Consider the following 20,399-nt stretch of genomic DNA (forward strand, 5'->3'; position numbering starts at 1 on the left):
TACTTTAGGAATTCTCTTGAAAAAGAGAAGTTCAAACAGTCTTTGTGCTGGGCATATTAGTGGAGGGGCGAGCGGATATCAAAGAGCACTTAAGTATAAAAATCCCCGTGAATTTAACCCCTTGTCTGTGCACAACAGGGTTCGACCACTTGGCAAAATAATAATATATATATATAGCCGGTATAACGCAACTATTCCTTTCGCTATATTCCATTTCTTTCTTATGACCCTCAATTAACCAGCGTTATCTTCACCTATGATAACTTACGCGGAGGGTCACTCTGACCAATGACGAAATGGTAAAAGAAAGTGAAGTTTGAGAAAACAGAATCGTTACATTATTCCGGCCTTGTACACAACACTGAGGGTGAGGCAAGAAGCACCATATCTTATATATTGCAGATAGAGCTTAAGCTCAGAAATGATAGTGCATGTCGTCCCACGCCATGGCCACGACTCTGCTGACGTAAAGCTCGGGGTCGAAGTGCATGACATGTGGATGAAAGTGATGGTGGTGGGGCGTCATGGCCAGATGGGTGACGGGCTCCATGGCGGGCCTGGTGTTCGGGTCGCACAGCCGGAGCACCCACGTGACCACGGTGAACGTGGCGGCGTTGGTGGGAAAGGCCCGCAGGAGGGTGGAGTTCAGGCCACGGGTGAACACTCGCAGGCCTTCTTGGCGGTAGCTCTGGACGGCGCAGTCCCAGAGACCCTTGTATCTGCAGGGTGGTAAACCTGGGTGGTTATCTTTTTTACCCGGACGAGAACGAGGAAGGAAAAGGAAAGACAGGAAGTTCGAACAGATGCGCTTTTGTTTGCTGTTCTAGGCCGGAGGAAAGAAATTACCAGGCAGAATGATGAAAAGAAGTGAGAATATGACTAAAAAATGCTCAACACTACTATGTTCCACGCACTTCGAAGAGGATTGGTTCGTTTGCATCCCGTAAACTTGATACTTCTTGATAGGATCTTCGTCATATCGCGCTCGAGCTGTAGATATTGATACAAGTCTGGCCTTATTATTATAGACAGTGTTGGTCAGCTCATGGTGCCTATTCAAGAGTTTCAAGGACGAGACATATAAAACAGTATAGTACCTGTTGTACGAACCGAGCTCATGGTGATTATAGCTTGCTGATGAACACCAGAATTACATCTAAGAATGATTGCAGCACTGTGACCATGGGCTTGTGTTCTTCAGATAGCTTTTCCTCTGGAAGTCCGGAGTTCAATTTTGCCATGACGCAACTCAATTTGTTAAGCGTGGAAATTTTTCTGACATTCATTCGCCGAGAACCAGACAAGTTTGCTTTCTTGCCGTTGCGGCAACGAACATGCTCACACATTCAGTTCTACAAGTGTGCAGAAGAACTGTCTTCAAGCTTTAAAGACTTCGACGATGGTACCTCCCCCAACCCCCACGTTGTCGAGAGGCGTTATATTTGAGGGTGCACGTACCTTCGTGGTCCTCTCATGCCGTCCACCTGGAGCCTGGATTTGAGGACGTCCATCGGGTAACATGCCATCCAGGAGAACACGCCAGCGAGTCCACCGGCAGCCATCAAAGCGGCGGTACCTTTGGCACCGGTGAAGGTACCGTCGCCACCTAAGCGCACCATCTGCTCGTAGCTGGCGAAGTAGACTGCGAAGCCCGGTGCGTCCCTCAGTAATGTCGGTCCGAATCCTCGGAATGCACCTCGGAGGCCTTCCACTCTGAGTATCTGCCGCAGGCAGTCCACGGGGCCCTTGTAGAGGGCGCGAGCTCCGCTCTGGCCTTGGATCTGCGTTGACGTTGACGCGAAGCGAGCCTATAGTTTGCGAACTACAGGAAGCGCAGGCGCCACTTTACGTCAGTAAAAAAAAGAACTAGTTCGCCCTTGATTATTGATCATTATTATTACGTTATCACGAAAAAGAGAAAGTTACAGTGAAATGTTATTGGAGCTATACGTAATTATTGTTGCACATAATAAGTTACGCATTATATTTAAGACAGAAGTTGAGAGAAAAATGGAAGCTTGAAATTGTGAAAAATTCTTGGGCACAGAGCATCGCTGGACCGGGCGTGTATAAAGGTGGCTCCAGTGACGGGCACTCAAGCATATCTTTTTTTCGGCATTATTGTATGAGCTTGTTAGGTAATTATTCGTGTTCTAAAAAGACGCACAATCAAATTAAACGTCGAACATTGTACACTCGAGTAATGCTCTAATGTACAGGGAAGAATTAAGCAGGAACACCCCTATCAAATCTTCGGTGCCGCTTAAGTGCCTGGATAAGTTATCCGGGATTCCATGGAACCGCTATACATAGCAAAGTCTATAAAATTTGCTAGTGTGAGCGCGACAAGCGAATGACTCTTTATTCTCTTTGATATCATCATCACCTGTACATCTTCTTCATCTAAAAATATCATCACCAGCGTGATTTAGCTCGAGCCTGGCTGAATAAACCGGTTCCTCACAAGTGGTGGAGGTGCTGGGTATCGATCCCAGTACCTCTCGCATGCCGTACATGCCTGGGAATTCCCGTACGTCTCGCCGCAGGTCGCCTTCGCCAAGTCGCCGTTCAGTGTCGTCTCTACGGCCCGCCTCCCATTCCACGAACGCCCACGCGGAAAACTCCCCAATGCAGTTTTAGGAGGGGAAACTGCATCTCTTGGACAGCTAACAATTCCTCCAGAGCGGCCATCGAATTCGATAGCAGTGTTTGTAGAAGGTGTACGCGTTGAGGCTCTTGTAGACACTGGCGCTGCCGTTTTGATTATTCGTGCTGATTTTTGTTCCCGCCTTCGAAAAGTCACCACACCTTATGGCGGCCCACCTCTACGTGCGGCGACCAACACTCTCATTCGTTCACTTGCACAGTGTACCGTTCGTGTCTGCATAGAAGGCATTCGTCATCACATTGTTTTCGCGGTATTTCGTGAGTGCACCCACGCTCTCATTCTTAAGTGGGATTTCTTGTCTTCTGCGCCCGCTTTCATATCATGTCATCAGCGCCTCCTGCATCTAAATGCCACTGACTCTTCTCCGGTTGAACACGATGAACGCATCCGGCTTGTCACCAAGTCAGATTATGTACTTCGGCCATACATCGAAGAAATTATAAGTGTTAATTGCACCGACATTGTGGATGGTGACGTACTAATTCTCCCTTACGGTCATACCCTACGTAGGGGCATTGTGATCACACCAGGGCTTATTCGCTTCTTCGATGGGTCTACGTACCTAACCGCCATAAATCAAACGCCCGAGTGTGTACTGCTCCCCTGTGGCTCAACAGTATCTTGCGCGGTCGACAGTGAGCCTGTTGCGATTGTTACTCTTCCGAACAACAACCACAACGATGTTCCGAAGTCACAATCACTGCCATTCAATGCCTCTGCCACACCTGTGTCCGCGACAATAAGCAATGACTTAACACCTGATCAAACTGAAGATTTGCTCGCCCTGTTAAATAGACACCGTTCTCTATTTGACGTGAACTCGCCCGCCTTCAGCATGACTACCACCGCTACTCACAGCATCCAGACTGACGGCTCTCGTATTGTACATCGGCGTCCATATCGCGTGTCTCAGGTAGAACGTAAGATTATCGAGGAAAACGTCTCAGACATGCTACGACGCAACATCATACGTCTTTCCTCGAGTCCCTGGTCATCCCCAGTTGTTCTCGTTCAAAAGAAAGATGGGACAGTGCGTTTCTGCGTCGATTACCGTGCGCTAAACAAAATAACGCGCAAGGATGTTTATCCCCTCCCTCGGTTCAACGATGCACTGGATTCATTACAGGGCGCAGAGTATTTTTCTAGCCTCGACCTTAGGTCAGGCTACTGGCAGATACCAATGTCGGAGTCTGATAAAGAGAAGACCGCCTTTTCAACGCCAGATGTGTTGTACGAGTTCAATGTGATGCCTTTTGGACTCTGTAATGCGCCCGCCACCTTCGAACGCATGATAGACGGCGTATTGCGTGGTTTGAAATGGAAAACATGTCTGTGCTATCTCGATGACATAGTAGTGTTTTCATCCACGTTCTCGCAGCATCTACAACGTCTTGACGAAATCCTCACGTGCCTTGCAAAAGCCGGTCTACAGCTTAACACCAAGAAATGTACCTTTGCTAGCAAGACAATCAAGGTTCTCGGCCACCTTGTCAGCAAAGAAGGAATTCGGCCCGACCCCGAGAAGCTTGCCGCTGTTCTCGATTTTCCTCGTCCGCTACGTCAAAAGGACCTGCGCAGCTTTCTTGGGTTATCTTCTTACTTCCGGTGCTTCATACGTGGTTTCGCGAAACTTGCGTCTCCGCTCCACCAACTCCTCGCAAAGAACGTCCCCTTCATTTGGTCCGAAGACTGCGAAAGCGCTTTCACGGCATTGAAGCAAGCCCTCACGTCGGATCCGGTTCTGTGCCACTTCGATTCCACCGCACCCACCATCCTTCACACCGACGCAAGTAGTCATGGTCTTGGTGCGGTACTCTTGCAGCGTGACAAAAACTCACGCGAACGCGTCGTTGCTTACGCAAGTCGCGCTCTTACCGCTCCAGAAAAGAACTACACTATCACCGAGCAGGAGTGCCTTGCTGTTGTTTGGGCAGTGCAAAGATTCCGACCATATCTTCACGGCCGTCATTTTACCGTCGTGACCGACCATAACGCCCTATGCTGGCTTTCATCGCTGAAAAACTTAACGGGTCGCCTCGGTCGCTGGGCGCTTCGCTTGCAGGAGTATGATTTCGATGTCGCCTACAGATCTGGGAAGAAGCATCAAGATGCTGATGCTCTATCGCGCTGTCGTTTGCCCAGCAGAAGCCACTCACCATCGATACTCCAAAACGACAGCACCTCTCCGATCGCAGCGCTAAGTTCATCACCTGCCACCCTATCCGTCCTTGTTTCACAACAGCGTGTCGACCCATACTGCCGCACCATTGTTGACCGCTTGACCGGCTCTACTACTCCTCCAAACGCCAGACTCCGTCGACAACTTAAACAATTTAAGCTTGTCGACGATGCTTTATGTCGCTACATTTACCACATCGATGTCAACAAGTGGGTACCCGTCATCCCACGTTCTCTGCAACGTGAAGTTCTGGAAGCCTTTCATGATGATCCAACCGCCGCTCATCTAGGCTATCACAAGACTTACGACAAAATACGAAGTCGTTGTTCTTGGCCTGGCCTCTCTTCAACCGTCGCTAAGTACGTCGCCTCCTGTGTCCATTGCCAACGGCGAAAACGACCGACAACTGCTCCGGCTGGCTTAATGCAACCTCTCCCTTGCCCCGCCTCGCCTTTTGAAGTCTTTGGAATCGACTTGTATGGCCCTCTTCCTATATCATCCAATGGGAATCGCTGGATTGTCACGGCCGTCGACCACCTTACCCGCTACGCAGAAACAGCTTCTATACCATCTGGGACCGCCACCGAGATCGCCGATTTCTTTCTTCGCCACATCTTTTTGCTTCATGGAGCTCCACGCATTCTCCTCAGTGATCGTGGCAAAGTCTTCCTATCTTCCATTGTCGAGCAAGTTTTGCGTGCCTCGAACACTGTTCACAAGACCACTTCTAGCTACCACCCGCAGACCAACGGATTGACTGAACGGTTTCATCGGACCCTATCGGACATTATTGCCATGTACATTCACCCCAACCACACGAACTGGGATGCAATTCTACCCTTCGTGACATTCGCCTATAATACGGCTGCTCAACGCACTACCGGCTTTACTCCATTTTTTCTCGTCCATGGTCGCTCGCCGAGTTTCGCTCTGGATGTCTCTTTCGGCCCCTGCACCCTCGACGGCTCCTTTCTCTGAAGAATTCCTATCTCGTCTCGCACACTGCCATCACCAGGCCCGTGTTAACACCGGCCTCTCTCAAGACACTCGAAAATCTCGCTATGACTCGTCTCGCCGTGTTGTAAGTTTTTCCCCTGCTGACGAAGTTCTTCTATGGACTCCACTACGCGTCCCCGGCCTATGCGACAAATTCATCAGTCGCTTCATTGGGCCGTACACGGTGGTCGAACAGACATCTCCTGTCAATTACCGCGTTTCTCCTCTTAGCGCTAGTCCTGATAATCGTTGCCGAGGAACAGAGATAGTGCACGTATCTCGTTTAAAGCCTTATGCGCGACGCATTTCATAATACTGTTGAGCGACCAGGCAGCCGCTTTCACCGCGCGGGGGAATTAGTGTGAGCGCGACAAGCGAATGACTCTTTATTCTCTTTGATATCATCATCACCTGTACATCTTCTTCATCGAAAAATATCATCACCAGCGTGATTTAGCTCGAGCCTGGCAAAATGAACCGGTTCCTCACACTAGGTATACGTTAACACGGTGACAATTGTCTTGACTGGCTGGGGTTTTCAACAAGCCCTGTCATCTTTTTCTTGCCAAGTCTTCGGTCATAACGGGTCAAGAAGCGTTAGTTGGGTCGCTGTTCTCATGAGCTATAAATTTTCGCCTACTCTGAATGTAATAGGCACTAGTGCTTCTCCAGGTGGAGCTATCTATAAGCCTGGTTACTTTCCTCTGAGTTCTAGTCTTCAAGCGTCCTCCATCTTCACAAACATGGTGCGACCTGGTACCAAAAAAGCCTACGCAGGCAACGGAGGCTTTGATGTGCTATATTATTTAGAATTTATTTCAATTTATTCAGTATTGCAATCTCATGGTTCAAGAAAAGATGATCAATACAAAGAAAAAAGCAGTAGCAATAACAGAGCAACAATGAAAGTCGAAAACCGCTATTTTGCCGTCATCTGCATGGGTAAGGCAGTTCCACTCGCTAGGGGTTCTCGGGAAATATGGAAACGTGAATAGGCCAGTGAGATCAAACTATAAGGTTAGGATGTTATGTTTGTTGTGTCGGGTGGATCTGCTATTTAGGGGTGTCAAATACGGAGGTTGATCTAGAGCTAGTTTGTTATTCAAGAGTTGATAATGAAATGCCAATCTAGATTTTCCATTTTACGCCGTTAAGGTACCAAGGTAAAAATAACTTGTCCGTAAACAGACCTATAATTGCCTTATGTATGGTGCATAAACGGTCCTTAAATGGCCCATAAAGGGCCATGAATGGTGCATGGAGCAATGCACGTTCGCATTATTGGCCTCCGCACGTAGCCTGTATACGCACTTGTAACCGGGTCTTGGCCAACTCTACGGGACTGCTGATGACGCTCTGCACGGCTCCGGCCAGGACACCCGCTGCTGCGTGAGCCCAGATGCTGTCACCGAGGCGCTTCTGGGTGGTGCCGTACACGCCGAACACCACGGCGTTCACCAGCGCCACGCCAGCCATGGGAGATGACATGCCTCGGTAGAGGCCCGCCATCTGCAACAGGGCAGACGAGGATGAAAGGCTAAGGAAAGCCGCCAGTGACCATATCAATGAGGAATAACATACAATGATGCCAAGCGAGTCATAGAGGATGTTAGTAGAAGTAATGCAAATGGGAAGAAAAAAAAAGTGAGCGAAAGGTTAGCTTGCCACCAGCAGGAGCTGCGACCTTCGAATAATGCATCCGGTGCTGATAGTGGGACGTGTTCTTCGAAGGTCACAGGTTCGGATCCCGCCGGTGTCAAGTTATCTTTTCGTCCACTCTTCTTTCTTCCCATTCACATTACTTCTAATAACATCCTCTAAACGGCTCTTGTCGTCATTGTTAGTTCTCAACAGTATTGTGCATAACAAAGAAAATGAGCCATTAAACATACAATTAATCATCACCTGCATAAGGAGTAGTTGATCGTGTGCCACGCAATACCACTTGCTGTTCGGCATAGGCTTCGTTTTCGCGCACTCTAATAAGCGCAATACAACACCCACGAACGGAAACGTGGGAAATTCAGAGCTACACAGTACTCGTACTTTCGTTCGAGCGTTTTCAGATCATGTCGTGTCGGTGTAATTTTTCACTCGAACGCACGCATCAAAGCCGGCAGTTCTTGTAGCGTACACATATACAGCGATATGACGTGGGTTTCACGAGCAATAGCTTGCAGCCAGTCGTCGTACCTAGCCAAACAAAACAAAAAACAAACAAACAAACGAACGAATGAACAAACAAACGAACGAACAAAAATGCTTGTGACAGCTTCGCAGTCACACCATAGTGGTGCCAAACTTGAACGAACGGTGGAGCTGGGTGGACTCGCTTCTTTATTTTTTTTGTTTCTTTCTTTCTCTAATTTTTTTCTCTTTCTCTGTGTTTTTTGAATTTTTTATTGTCTTTTTTTCTTTTTTCTTTCGCCCTTTTCTCGCGCTTTTTATCTTTCGTTTAAGTTTCTCTCTCTCTCTCTTGTTTTTGTTACTATTTTTCCATCGTTTAATTTTTTTATGTGATACGCTTTCTTCTCTGCTCTCCCCCTCATTTTCACTTTCCTTTTTCGCACCCTTGCTATGGAATACTGTACAACGCTGTGTTGTGCTTTGTTTGCCTGCCCGCATAACCGAGTGGTTACAAAGCTCGCCTTCGCATTGTAGTCACGCGGGTTCATATTCCGCCTCGTCAAGAAATTCTTTCTACGCTAATTTCTCACTTACTCTTTGTATCTCTCTTCCTCCCCCTTTCTCTATTCACTTCTCTCTCTCTCTTTCTCTCTGTGCGTGTGTGTACTCGCTTTTCTCACCCATCGAGTCTTCAGAATCGTGCACCGGATAAAACGAGAAAAGCTCTTGCACAGTCTGTGGCTACTTTGTCTCGTATGCTTCGGGAGTGCGGGTCGTTGGGCCCGAATTTGGCCAAGGGAGGGTGGTCACACCTAAGTCCATATGTGAAGACCAAATCATGGCTGGCTGTTCGGCATGCCCGTGGTCAGACCAGCCGGCTAGACCTGTCGGTCCCGTCGTGGGATTAGCCAGGTGCTTGTATTATCGCGTTTTGCTGGACCCAACAAATGTTCGCTCGCTCGCTCGCTCGCTCGCTCACTCACTCACTCACTCACTCACTCACTCACTCACTCACTCACTCACTCACTCACTTGCTTACTCTTTGAGTGAAGCGGAAAAGAACGCGTGAGCCGGTTCATTATGCTGATAGTCCTTGTTCACAGATCACGGACTAACGCTCGTTTTAAATAGCTCAGCTGTTGAAAATACATCCTATGCGAATTCGTCTTCTTCAGAGCCGAACAACTCACAGAAATTGACTATTTGCACAGACGATTCGTTCTACTGCAATCCCTGCATGATACTGAAAACTCCATTGCGCAATACTGCATGCACTCTGTTACTCAGCGGTCGTGGAATCGAATCCCGGCTGCGGTGGCTGCATTTCCGGTGGAGGCGGAAACGGTGTAGGCCCATGTGTTAAGATTTGGGTGCACGCTAATGAACCCCAGGTGGTTAAAATTTCTAACGCTCGTTTTAAATAGCTCAGCTGTTGAAAATACATCCTATGCGAATTCGTCTTCTTCAGAGCCGAACAACTCACAGAAATTGACTATTTGCACAGACGATCCGTTCTACTGCAATCCCTGCATGATACTGAAAACTCCATTGCGCAATACTGCATGCACTCTGTTACTCAGCGGTCGTGGAATCGAATCCCGGCTGCGGTGGCTGCATTTCCGGTGGAGGCGGAAACGGTGTAGGCCCATGTGTTAAGATTTGGGTGCACGCTAATGAACCCCAGGTGGTTAAAATTTCCAGAGCTTTCCACTACGGCGTCTCTCATAATCATATGGTGGTTTTAGGACGTTAAACCCTACATATAAATCAAATCAATCTTTTACTCAGTCTCAACAATATACTGAACAACAATTGGACAATCTTGCGCGCATGTACACTTAAAATAATAGCGAACCAACATTGGCCTGAGGGAAAAAAAAAGACCTTTGTAGCGCCTTCAACGTGACTTCACCAGCGAATGGATGGCATTTGTAGCGCACTTATGACAAAATATCGGAGGACGTGGGACTATTCGGGTGGCTGAAGGCCTCCCCTGCATCTTGTCTGGACCAAAATAAAGTTTTTATCATCATTAGGATCATCATGCTTAAGCTTCTCAATCAAGAGTAGAGCGCGATAGCATAGTCGGGGCCCCATGCGCATCTGGCTCTGAATTGTTAGCCTGGTTTTGGTTTCCCGGTGCATGCTCCGACCGGGCCACGCTTAATCGCCATCCTAGAATGCCTACTGCAAGTACAGTTAAGTGCCCACGACGCCATAATTCTTTCTTTTGCGAGTCACGAAACACGCGGACCTACGCAACTGCTCCTTATGTGATATTGCTTTGGCGGCGGATTAAGAAGAAAATCACAGCATATTCACGGAGTGAATGAGTGGGGCGAAGCGTCCATCAGTCCATCCGTGCTTCCGTCCGTCCATTTGTTCTTCCTTCCGTCCATTCGTCTGTCCCCGCGTGCGTCCCTGCGTTCGTCCATGCGTCCGTACGTCCGTGCTGGCGTCTGCCCATTCATCCATCCGTCAAGCAGACAGGCAGACAGACAGACGACGTACGGACACGGCCAGCGGATGTTTCATGTTTTGCAGATAAAACCCTCCGAAGCTTCGCCCCCCTCATCATCATTCACTCAATAGATATGCTGTGAAGTGTTTACATACATGCATACATACAGGTGACGACCGACCCACGCCTTAAGCAGCTTCGCCCTCAAAATTTGGCCGGACGCTCTGCAGTGGGTCGGTATTTAACAGAACCACTCACTGCAATTAACATTTTCCGACGTTTCGCGCTCATAACCAACGACGGTGACACCAATAGTTACGCCAGAATTTCTGCGAAACAAGTTCTCTGCCTGCTTGTCAGCTCTTCAACGCTATCACATTAATAATTCCGCGATACGGGGAAAACAAAATTACTGATTCCAAAATATCGTACGCTAGTAGAGCAAGAGCCACTTTCAAACTCGCCTCTTTCGAATAAAATACGAATAGTTTATTTCGCCCATATATATCTATAGGTCTGTGTAGCTCGGTCATCCATGACTGAAGCTTTAACTCTAACGATGGCTTCACCCGTCTTCTACTTCCTCTCGAACCACTTGGGAGCATTATGGACTCTTGTGCACTTCCCGTGTCCACGTAGCGTGCTGTTAGAAGTCTTCTTCGTCATCGCGCGCCTTCCACCGTGGCTCTAAAAGGCTCGTCTATGGGGCCGGGCGACGCTTCTCAGCACGCTTCGAGTTCTCGCACGGGGTCGAGGAAGAGCGCCTGTAGAGGCCGGGCACGGTGGTGGTGCTTGCTGCGCCTTTTGTTTCTTCCCCGGCTCCGACTGGACGAGCTTTCACGGAGGGCAATAAGCGCGCGTCCGCTATGGCGACTGCGCGATGAGTGCCACGATCCGCAGCGGCTCACCTTCCTGCTGGGCACTGCGACGCTTCAGAGCGTTGATAGCCACGTCGTCGGTGCTGCTTGCGGAGGAGCTCCTCGAGCGCTTCCTGCGGCTCGCTCTCGGGGCGTTGGTCGCGACAGCCTTGCTGGTGGAAATGTTTCCACTCCTGGGCTGTGCCGCAACCGCTGTCTTCCGCAACCTCCGCGCCGCCGTGGTAGCGGTCGGCTTCGGTGCTTGCGGATCTCCCGACGCACCCTTGGGTGGTCTAGCGCGTGACCGCTTGGCAGCCGGAGCCTCGTTGGAAGGGCCAGTGGCATTGTCAGCAGCAGCTGCCTGGCGCTGCGCTCTCCCGGCCTTTGGCGGACCGTGGTTGGCCTCCGCCTGTTTCTGCACCATGACACCGTCGCTCCGAGTCACGTCAACCTTCGATCCCGAAGAGATCACTGCGCTCCTGAGCGTTGCCCCTGGCCGACAAGAAGGGCCCCAGGCTTTGGTAGAACAGCGGCGGGGGTCCGGAATGAACTGACCGAGTATACTAGACAGAGCAGAACCTTGGAACTGCGGCCCACAGCCAAAAATGGAGGAGTGGCAAAGAACCGAACGGCCGCGTTCGGTTCTCGTGCGCCGCGTGCGTGGGTTTCTTCTTCCTTGTTTCGTGGAGATCTTCAGAGCATTTCAATCCGCGGAGGTGCAACGTGCAATGTGAATAAAAACGTCGCGAAGTTGACTTATCAAAATTAGTGCTATTTATATAACCGACGGCATTTCATTAGCCGAAAACTTGATTTTCGATGCCCAAATCTTCAGATAAGTGGTTTCGGGCTTTTGGAAATCACTGACTGTAGATTATGCAAGTAATTCCAATGCAAACAACTAAAAATGGAACAACCTGAACATTCATGGAAGTAGGACAGGACAGAGTGGCTAACATGGACATATAAGAGGCCGACGAGAAAAAAAAATTAAGACAGCTTCGCTTTAGTGATACCAAGCATGAGGGAAGTTCCGAGCTGGGTGGCTTTTTTTCTCCGCATTTTGCTCTTTCTTTCTCATCTCCTTCCTTTCTTCTCTCTATATTTCTCTGCAAATATTTGCTTCTCTTTATCTCTCTCTATATATACTTCATTTCTTTCTATTCTTAATTCTTTATTTCTACCTCTATCTCATTATTGATTCTCATGCCTTTTGCTTTGTTTGCTCCTCTTATTTCTGTCTTTATTCGCATTCTTTCTCTCCACTCTTTCTCTTTATTTGTACGTTTTGCTTTACTCTCCCCTCAAATTTTCTCACCTCTTCACCCTCACATATTTCCTCCTCGCCCACTCACTACACAGGCTGTGTTTTTTCTCTGCTAGCACACCTAGATGAGCCGAGGGCGGGTTGCGATGCTCTCCTTCGGATAATGGATTTGCGGGTTCCGACCACGCGTCAGCGGGGATTAATTTTTCCTGGGGATTCCTTTTTCTCCTATTGATTCATGTACATCCAGCTCAGACTCTACAAGCGTCTCTACCCTCCCCCCTCATACATCACTCGCAGTGCTAGAAACCCGAACTTTACGGCATACATCAATTCAATAGCCTGATCACCCTCTCTCGTTTTTTTCTCTGTAACTATAAACATGACCCCTGCAGCCCCGAGTGTCCATCTGCATATGCCGACCTGTCACACTGCTTTTTTTTTTGCTCTACTACCCAACTGTTCAGCAATACAGCTTCTACCCTGCCCCTTCCCTCTCCATCACCACCTGAGATCGACGCCGAATGGGAAGAACAGCGGCGACTGGTCGCGAAGTGATCTAAAACCTCGTGGTTTGGTTTGTGGCTGTAATAAATACTACTACTACTACTACTACTACTACTACTACTACTACTACTACTACTACTACTACTACTACTACTACTACTACTACTACTACTACTGTCGCAAGTTGTTTCTGTCTTTTGTTTTCGCTACAACGCGACACTGCGGTGCCTTGTAGAGTGTTGCGGCGAGGGGGTGAACTCTGGAAGGAGGCCTCGCAAGCGACGACTGAAGCGATGCGCGGGAGTGTCGACAAGTGCGTCCGGGTTGGATGAACGGCCCCCTGTGGGAGTGTGGAGCATCAGGCGGGGTCGCGGGCCAGCACCTCCATTAGTGTCGCGGTGTAGCGAGAACAAAAGACAAAAACAAATTGCAACAGTGAAACAGCGTGTTTTAGAATCAAGTCAAGTCAAGATCCTTGACGTTGTGGCACATGCCCACGCTGGAGGATTGGCCAAGAACCGGATAGTTTTCATGAATTTCTTCTTTGATAACAGGTTAAAATTAATCTATTTACGAGAAATAAAAGAAAGATGTAACAAGAGGAGTTTGATGGTTGAATTGTAAAAAATATGTAGTGTAATGAAATAAAACGTCGTATTTGTTTTATTATGAATTTGGAAATTTCAAAATCTACCGAAGAATGTTTTCAACACTTAAACCTCTTTAAACTTTTGATGAACTCCTGCAATGCGTCAACAATCTTCCCGTCGCTGTGGTCGAGAGGCGAAGCCCCGAAAGAAAGCACATTTGGAGCATTTAAATCTATTCCGAGAAGGTGGCAAACGGCACCTACAGTGTTTTTACGTAAGGCAGAGAATCTATTACAATAAATGAGGTAATGTCCAATTGACTCATTAATTCGTCAAAAAGAAGAATGAGGGGAGGCTGCCAGACCAGCCCTGTGTAAATATAAATTTAGCTGGGGAATTTGACAGCGCAGTCTAGTGAAACTGTTGAGCGAAGGCCTTCTTCGTCTTCCTTTTTCGTGCCTCCTGTCCCGCTACCAGGAGTCTGCGAAACACCTCCATCGTCATTCTCTTCTACGTATACACACGTGTCACTATTTCTGACTAAAACAATTTTAATGCCCCTTTTTTAGTTTGTGGCTGAGTCTCTTTAGCAAATGCAACTTCGAGGTACGGTGGTCATTGCTCTGTACATCGCATTCTCCGAAAGGCTCTGGCCATAAAACGTTGAAGGCTTTCGGATGACGCAGTCCAACATATCTTCAGACAACAAAGTTTGTCCGTAACAGTGTTTTGCTGGCCTACATTGGCGGCTGTGTTTGTTGACGGACAACGCGATCTGGTGACAACAGGGCCATCAATGCGGGGAAAGTGGGTGGCCGCCGGTTGTCCGTCTTTGTTATCAGGGACATTTTGCTTCCTCGAACGATAACTGCCGCCGTGACGGCTGACGTGGCGTTTAGAAGTAGCAGCCGGTCGTTTTTTGCAGAACACACACATCGCATTTACGTTAAAGAAAGAGCTGCAGCCCTTTAGAGCATGATTGCACTTAGCTCCTGTGCATTGATTTAATCTCCTGTCACAGTTATTCTCATTCTAGCGCTACCATAGTATCCCATCCTCCAGCCCCTGGTCGAATCCGAAAGACAACAAGCTTCGTAATTAACAAAAAATGAATAAAACAAAGCAATGATTTGCTTCCCGTTATGGGCTGCCTCTGGTCATTGGTTTTCCAGCCTTAAAGACAGGAACTGTTATTTCAGCCGCCACAATTGCCGAAATCAGCGTGGCTTTATACGTACAATATAAAGAATAACAGGACAGGTCCGAGAGAGTAAAAGTGTCGGGAAGAGTTTGCCCCCTTCCCCATCATAGGGAATTAGGGGAGTTGGGGGCAACCAGTGAGTATGCCTTCAGACATCTTCATCCTCATTTCTCTTGCACGCGCCTATGCCTTCTCTTGCATACGGGCTGTTCGGAAGGTCTATGGAAACATGATTTGCCCTAGCTGTGATTCTTCTACGTTCACATAAGAATCCTTGATGAATACAGAGTTCATGGGTGGCACAGATACACAACAGGGCTCTGATTGGTAACTTCGATAAATGTCTGTCTAAAGGAATTGTCTGAGTCTGTCGTAATGCATCTGGATCCGGTGTTTTACCGCAAATTCAACTGGGACAAAGCGTAATTTGTGTAGCTCCGTCTGGAGCAGGAAAATAATAATAACTGGGGTTGAACGTCCCGAAACAACAATATCACTATTAGAGACGCCCTAGTGGAGGGCTCCGGAAATTTTGACCACATGGGTACCTTTAACGTCCACCTAAACTTTATGTACACGGGCCTCAAACATTTTGGCCTCCATTAAAATTGAAGCCACAGCATTCGGGATTGGATCTCGTGATCTTGGGGTTAGCATGTCTAGTGCCATAACCACTAACCCCCTACAGCCGCAGTATGGCCCTTCGGTGCCATACTGCGGCTTGGCAGTATGGCACCGAAGATGATTGATTGATTGTTATGTGGGGTTTAACGTCCCAAAGCCATCATATGATTATGAGAGACGCCGTAGTGGAGGGCTTCGGCAATTTCGACCACCTGGAGTTGTTTAACGTGTGCACAAATCTTAGCACACGGGCCTACAGTATTTTCACCTCCATCGAAAATGCAGCCGCCGCAGCCGGGATTCGATCCCGCGACCTGCGGGTCAGCAGCCGAGTACAGCCACTAGACCACCACGGCGGGGCGACAATAGAGGGGAGCAGCTCGAAATGTTTCGATAGGAAGGCGAACACTTGTCTTTGCCTTTGTATATAGGCATGTCTACTGGACTTCCATCGAATCGACAAGCACAATAGTTTGGATACACACATACATTCATGGTAAATTGGCTTGAGCGCGCTATACCCCCTGCTGGTGCGGGCTACCCGGTTGTCCTTTCAGTTTTATTTATACATGTGGGAGCGACACACACACACACACACACACACACACACACACACACACACACACACACACACACACACACACACACACACACACACACACACACACACACACACACACACACACACACACGCACGCACGCACACACACGAGCGCGCTCATTAAGAATAAAGCTTTGCTCGTTCTGAGAGTGTATGGAAAATATGTGTGCGTGTCTGTGCCTCATGGCCACGGGATAAAACGCGCCGCCGCGGTGGTATAGTGGCTAAGGTACTCGGCTGCTAATCCGCAGGTCGCGGGATCGAATCCCGGCTGCGGCGGCTGCATTTCCGATGGAAGCGGAAATGTTGTAGGCCCGTGTGCCCAGATTTGGGTGCACGTTAAAGAACCCCAGGTGGTCGAAATTTCCGGAGCCCTCCACTACGGCGTCACACATAATCATATGGTGGTTTTGGGACGTTAAACCCCACAAATCATGGCCACGGGATAAAAGAGATGCCACAGTGGTGGGTTTTCAAGAAACCTATAGAGCATACGTTATCTGTTATAGGAATGTCGGCCTGAATAGTGCAAGAAAACTATCTCCAACACTTACATATCACTGTGTAAGCATTTAGTTATCGAAAAATTTATCTATTTCATTAATTCTATTAAAGCAAGACACCCTTGCCTCATTATAGAGGTATCATTATGTAGTGAAGACGAATAGCGCACGACGTCGACTAGCTCATATCTTTTGCGACCAGAATAAAAGCTCTCCCCGCGACTTAACTAGGGAGTCTTCTGAGAAAATAGCAATAGTAGAAAGCATGTGTAATTAAGTACGTGGTAAAAACATGATGTCGCTATTAATCACAGTGGTATACTTGAATGAAACACCGCATTTGTGCACAACGCCTTTGTATAAATGATAGCTGCTGCAATATTTCAGCTCCGTAGAAAACAAACAAAACCTGTATAACAATAGAAAAATAAAGGAGAAGTTATAACACGTTACAAATTTAGAATGCTACAATGATATCCGCAATATTATTTATGCCCCTGTTCTTGCTCCTTGAACTTCACACATGGAAAGGGAAACATGAAAAAGTAAATGAAACTCAATGTGTTTCAATAGGGAAGAAAACACTCACCTTTTCTGTTCTTATAATGCTCCTGAAGCAGTCGATGCTCCCTTTGTACCTATGAGATAAACCATCTTGGGTCTGTAAGCGGACCTGCAGTAAAAGAGGCGAGATGCTATAGAAACGACAAAAAAAGGTTATGGAAATAATATTGTGTTAACTAATGATCTAGCCGGTATGACGGATCTCTCAATTGCGCTTTCTCAATTAGCGTAAATTAGGGTAAATGAAGTATGCCACCAAACGATTCCAGCATGAACACTCGCAAAAAGAGGTAAAATATAGCATTAGAACGGTTAAAACACAGCAGCAGGATGTTGTCGAAAAGTCTGCACTTGGAAGGAACGAAGGAAGAAATATTGAAGGGACAAGACAGGGTGGTTAGCCAGGCAGCAGTCCGGTTGGCTACTCTAAACTGGCAGAAAAGGGAAAGAGGGAGGAGGAGCAGAAAAAAAAAGAAGGACAGATCGATTAGCCATGTTCTCGGACTGGCTGGCTACCCTGTGAAAAGAGAAAGGGGAAAGGTATTGCGTGTAGGTACATGAGAGATGTGTGGTCATGTGATCAAAGTTCCTTCGGACGTTTCGTGCCCAATTTGAATAGAGCTCGCTTAGCGGAATAGCACGACAAAGAGTGCGGGCAGCTTCGGCTAAGTTACCGTATACGATTTCCTCTAACACGAGGCCGATTTCTGGTTTCTGAAATGTCGCTTAGCGGTCAAGTCTGACGCACAACAAATTTAGACGAAGATAGGACGAAAAGTTACCTGGACAGTCAGTGCGAATGAGTTATGGTTAATGACGATGCTAATAAGTAGCAATAATAAAAGAGAACTGAACACAGAAGTCTTCGATACCATTTGGGCTCCGAGATGTATATCGTTTCCTTTCTGAAGCCTTGCGTTGAATCATCTCTTGGACCTCCTTCGCAGGTCTCCCGAGTTTTAAGGTCGCGTAGGTTCGATATGCGCTCTTGTCGCAATTACACACCGAGACACAGTGATACAAGGGAGATGCAAAAAAAATAGCATAGTTGAAAGCAGTCTAATCACATTTGTCGAGTGGTAGCTCGGCGCCCCTTGCTTTGGGAAATGATGAGACCAATGGTTTCTGGAAATCCAACCTTGTTGTATGTCTCGGTTTAGACAAGGAACACGACAGGTCTACACGCCTCGACAAGGGAGCAAACATGTGGCACGCCAAGACAGAACACACGCGTCATCGCCGATCTCGGCTCGAACGTGTTGTGAGCGTGGATACAGCCAGCGTCTCTGGTAGTTGGGCAATGTTAGGTTAGGTTAGGTCAACAACTACTAAACGCTACTACTTGCAAACGACTATGACACTCCCATGCTTGAGTGTGTTCGTTTAAAAATATTATTTTGAAACCTTTCTCATTTTTTTCTTCTTTATTGTTCTGCACCCCCATACCTCTTTTCTGGTGCAGTGTAGCAGAGCGGAAATTCTTTTTTTTTTCCTGCTTGACCTAGCTGCATTTCACTTAACCAATTTTTTCCCTCTCTCTAGTCGATTTATTTATTTAATAATACTGTCAACCCTCGCTTGAGGGTCATAACAGGGAGGGAGTACAATATGAGTACAAACAGAACACCTAAAAAAAAACACTAAGCAATAAACACAGGAAAACAGAATGGGCAGTACTTCAACCATTACCAAAATAAGCATCAATTTCTCTGTCAAAAGTTTGCACATCGGTACTATTAATAACATGTTGGGGTAAAGAATTCCATTGTTTTATAGCATCCGGGAAAAATGACCACCGAAAGATGTCAGTGCGAGTGCTAAAAGGTTCAATGGGGGCATCATGATTCAATCTAGTGCTACGTTTTGCGGGAAGGCGTATGTACTCGTCTTTAGGTATTTTGAATATCCCTTGGATTATACGAAATAATGTTTTAAGTTTTTGTTTCCGTCTTGATGAAGTCTATATGATGAAGTCTATATGGCTAATATTTAAACAAAGGATGAAGAAGCCCGACTAGAAGATTACACAAATAAACAGGATGCAAAAAAAGAAGGACCTTCGGTATTTTCATTCTCGGTTAGGTTAGGTTAGACTTTCTAAAAAGTACTGCATAGCTGTAGGCCTTCTTCAGTGACGTCGTGGAGTGAAAACGTGCCCACACGATCGAGGGGCACGCGAATGCCCTCGGGGACACACGGGAGGACGTGGCCTGCGAACGAGTGCCAGGAAAGGTGGCATAAAATCATTTCGCTCGCACGTCGGTCCCAGCGTCACCGCATGCTTCGAGCGATAAGGAAGCTCGCCTCGCAAGAAAGGATAGACCTCCACCAGGTTGGTAATTGCTTCACAGCTCTATCTTCGAGGGCATGGCCCCTCGCATTTATCGCGAGCTGCGGGAATGCGATAAGGTGATAACGGACGCCCGGACAACAAAGGACGCGATGTGTGCTGCGCGAAAAAGTATGGAACGATCGTCGTCACCGTATAGGCTCAACGGCCTAGCCACGAGAGGCAAGAGGTATTATTGCGCGCTACCAGGAAAAGATTGTGAACACGACTTTGAACTTGCGGGGTATGCGTAAGTTTACGCAGAGTACAGGACAAGAGCATCGACAGATATGAACATATGATATGCAGAAATTCGATATTTAGGGCCTCCGAAGATGTTTTTTGAGTGATGGGCCCCTGGAAGCCAATCTGCAGCCTCTACTTGCAGTACATGCAGGGCAAATAAAGTTCATTGAGCTCCAGTACTCTCTCATGCTATATTCAAGGTCGATTTATAAGATGGGACAAGCTTGGCAGCAAGCCTCCGGGCTCCACCTGCAGTAACCGTAGGACTAATAAAGTTCATTCTGCTCGAGTGCTCTCTTCTGCGATCTTCAAGGTTGATTTATAACATGGGACAAGCCTGGCACTCCTGGATCCACTTGCAGTAAACGTAGGAAAAAGAAAGTTCATTCTGCTCGAGTACTCTTTTCTTCTATATATTCAAGGTCGATTTATAACATGGAAGAAGCCTGGGAGCCTTTCCCCGGGCTCCATATGCAGTTAACGTAGGAAAAAGAAAGTTCATGCTGCTCGAGTACTCTTTTCTGCTATCTTCAAGGTCGATTTAAAACATGGGACAAGCCTGGCACACCGGGATCCACTTGCAGCAACCGTTGGATAAATAAAGTTCATTCTGCTCGATTACTCTCTTCTGCTATATTCAAGGTCGATTTATACCATGGGACAAGCGTGGCAGCCGGTC

General features: G+C 47.5%; 1 protein-coding gene across 2 annotated transcripts in view; it reads right to left on the minus strand.

Moving 5' to 3' along the window:
- Window positions 1-315: 315 nt before the first annotated feature.
- Window positions 316-20,399, minus strand: part of LOC119167413 (mitochondrial basic amino acids transporter) — an 82,736-nt gene continuing 62,652 nt past the window's right edge. For both annotated transcript variants that reach the window (XM_075866441.1, XM_075866442.1), the window contains 4 exons: window positions 17,171-17,254; window positions 7,155-7,352; window positions 1,459-1,781; window positions 316-719 (listed from right to left, as the gene is read on the minus strand). In XM_075866441.1, the coding sequence (XP_075722556.1) occupies window positions 416-719; window positions 1,459-1,781; window positions 7,155-7,352; window positions 17,171-17,254 (909 nt within the window). In that variant the 3' untranslated portion in view covers window positions 316-415. The remainder of the gene's footprint in view (window positions 720-1,458; window positions 1,782-7,154; window positions 7,353-17,170; window positions 17,255-20,399) is intronic.

The sequence above is a fragment of the Rhipicephalus microplus genome, chromosome 6, assembly GCF_043290135.1.
Source record: "Rhipicephalus microplus isolate Deutch F79 chromosome 6, USDA_Rmic, whole genome shotgun sequence".
NCBI lineage: Eukaryota > Metazoa > Arthropoda > Arachnida > Ixodida > Ixodidae > Rhipicephalus > Rhipicephalus microplus.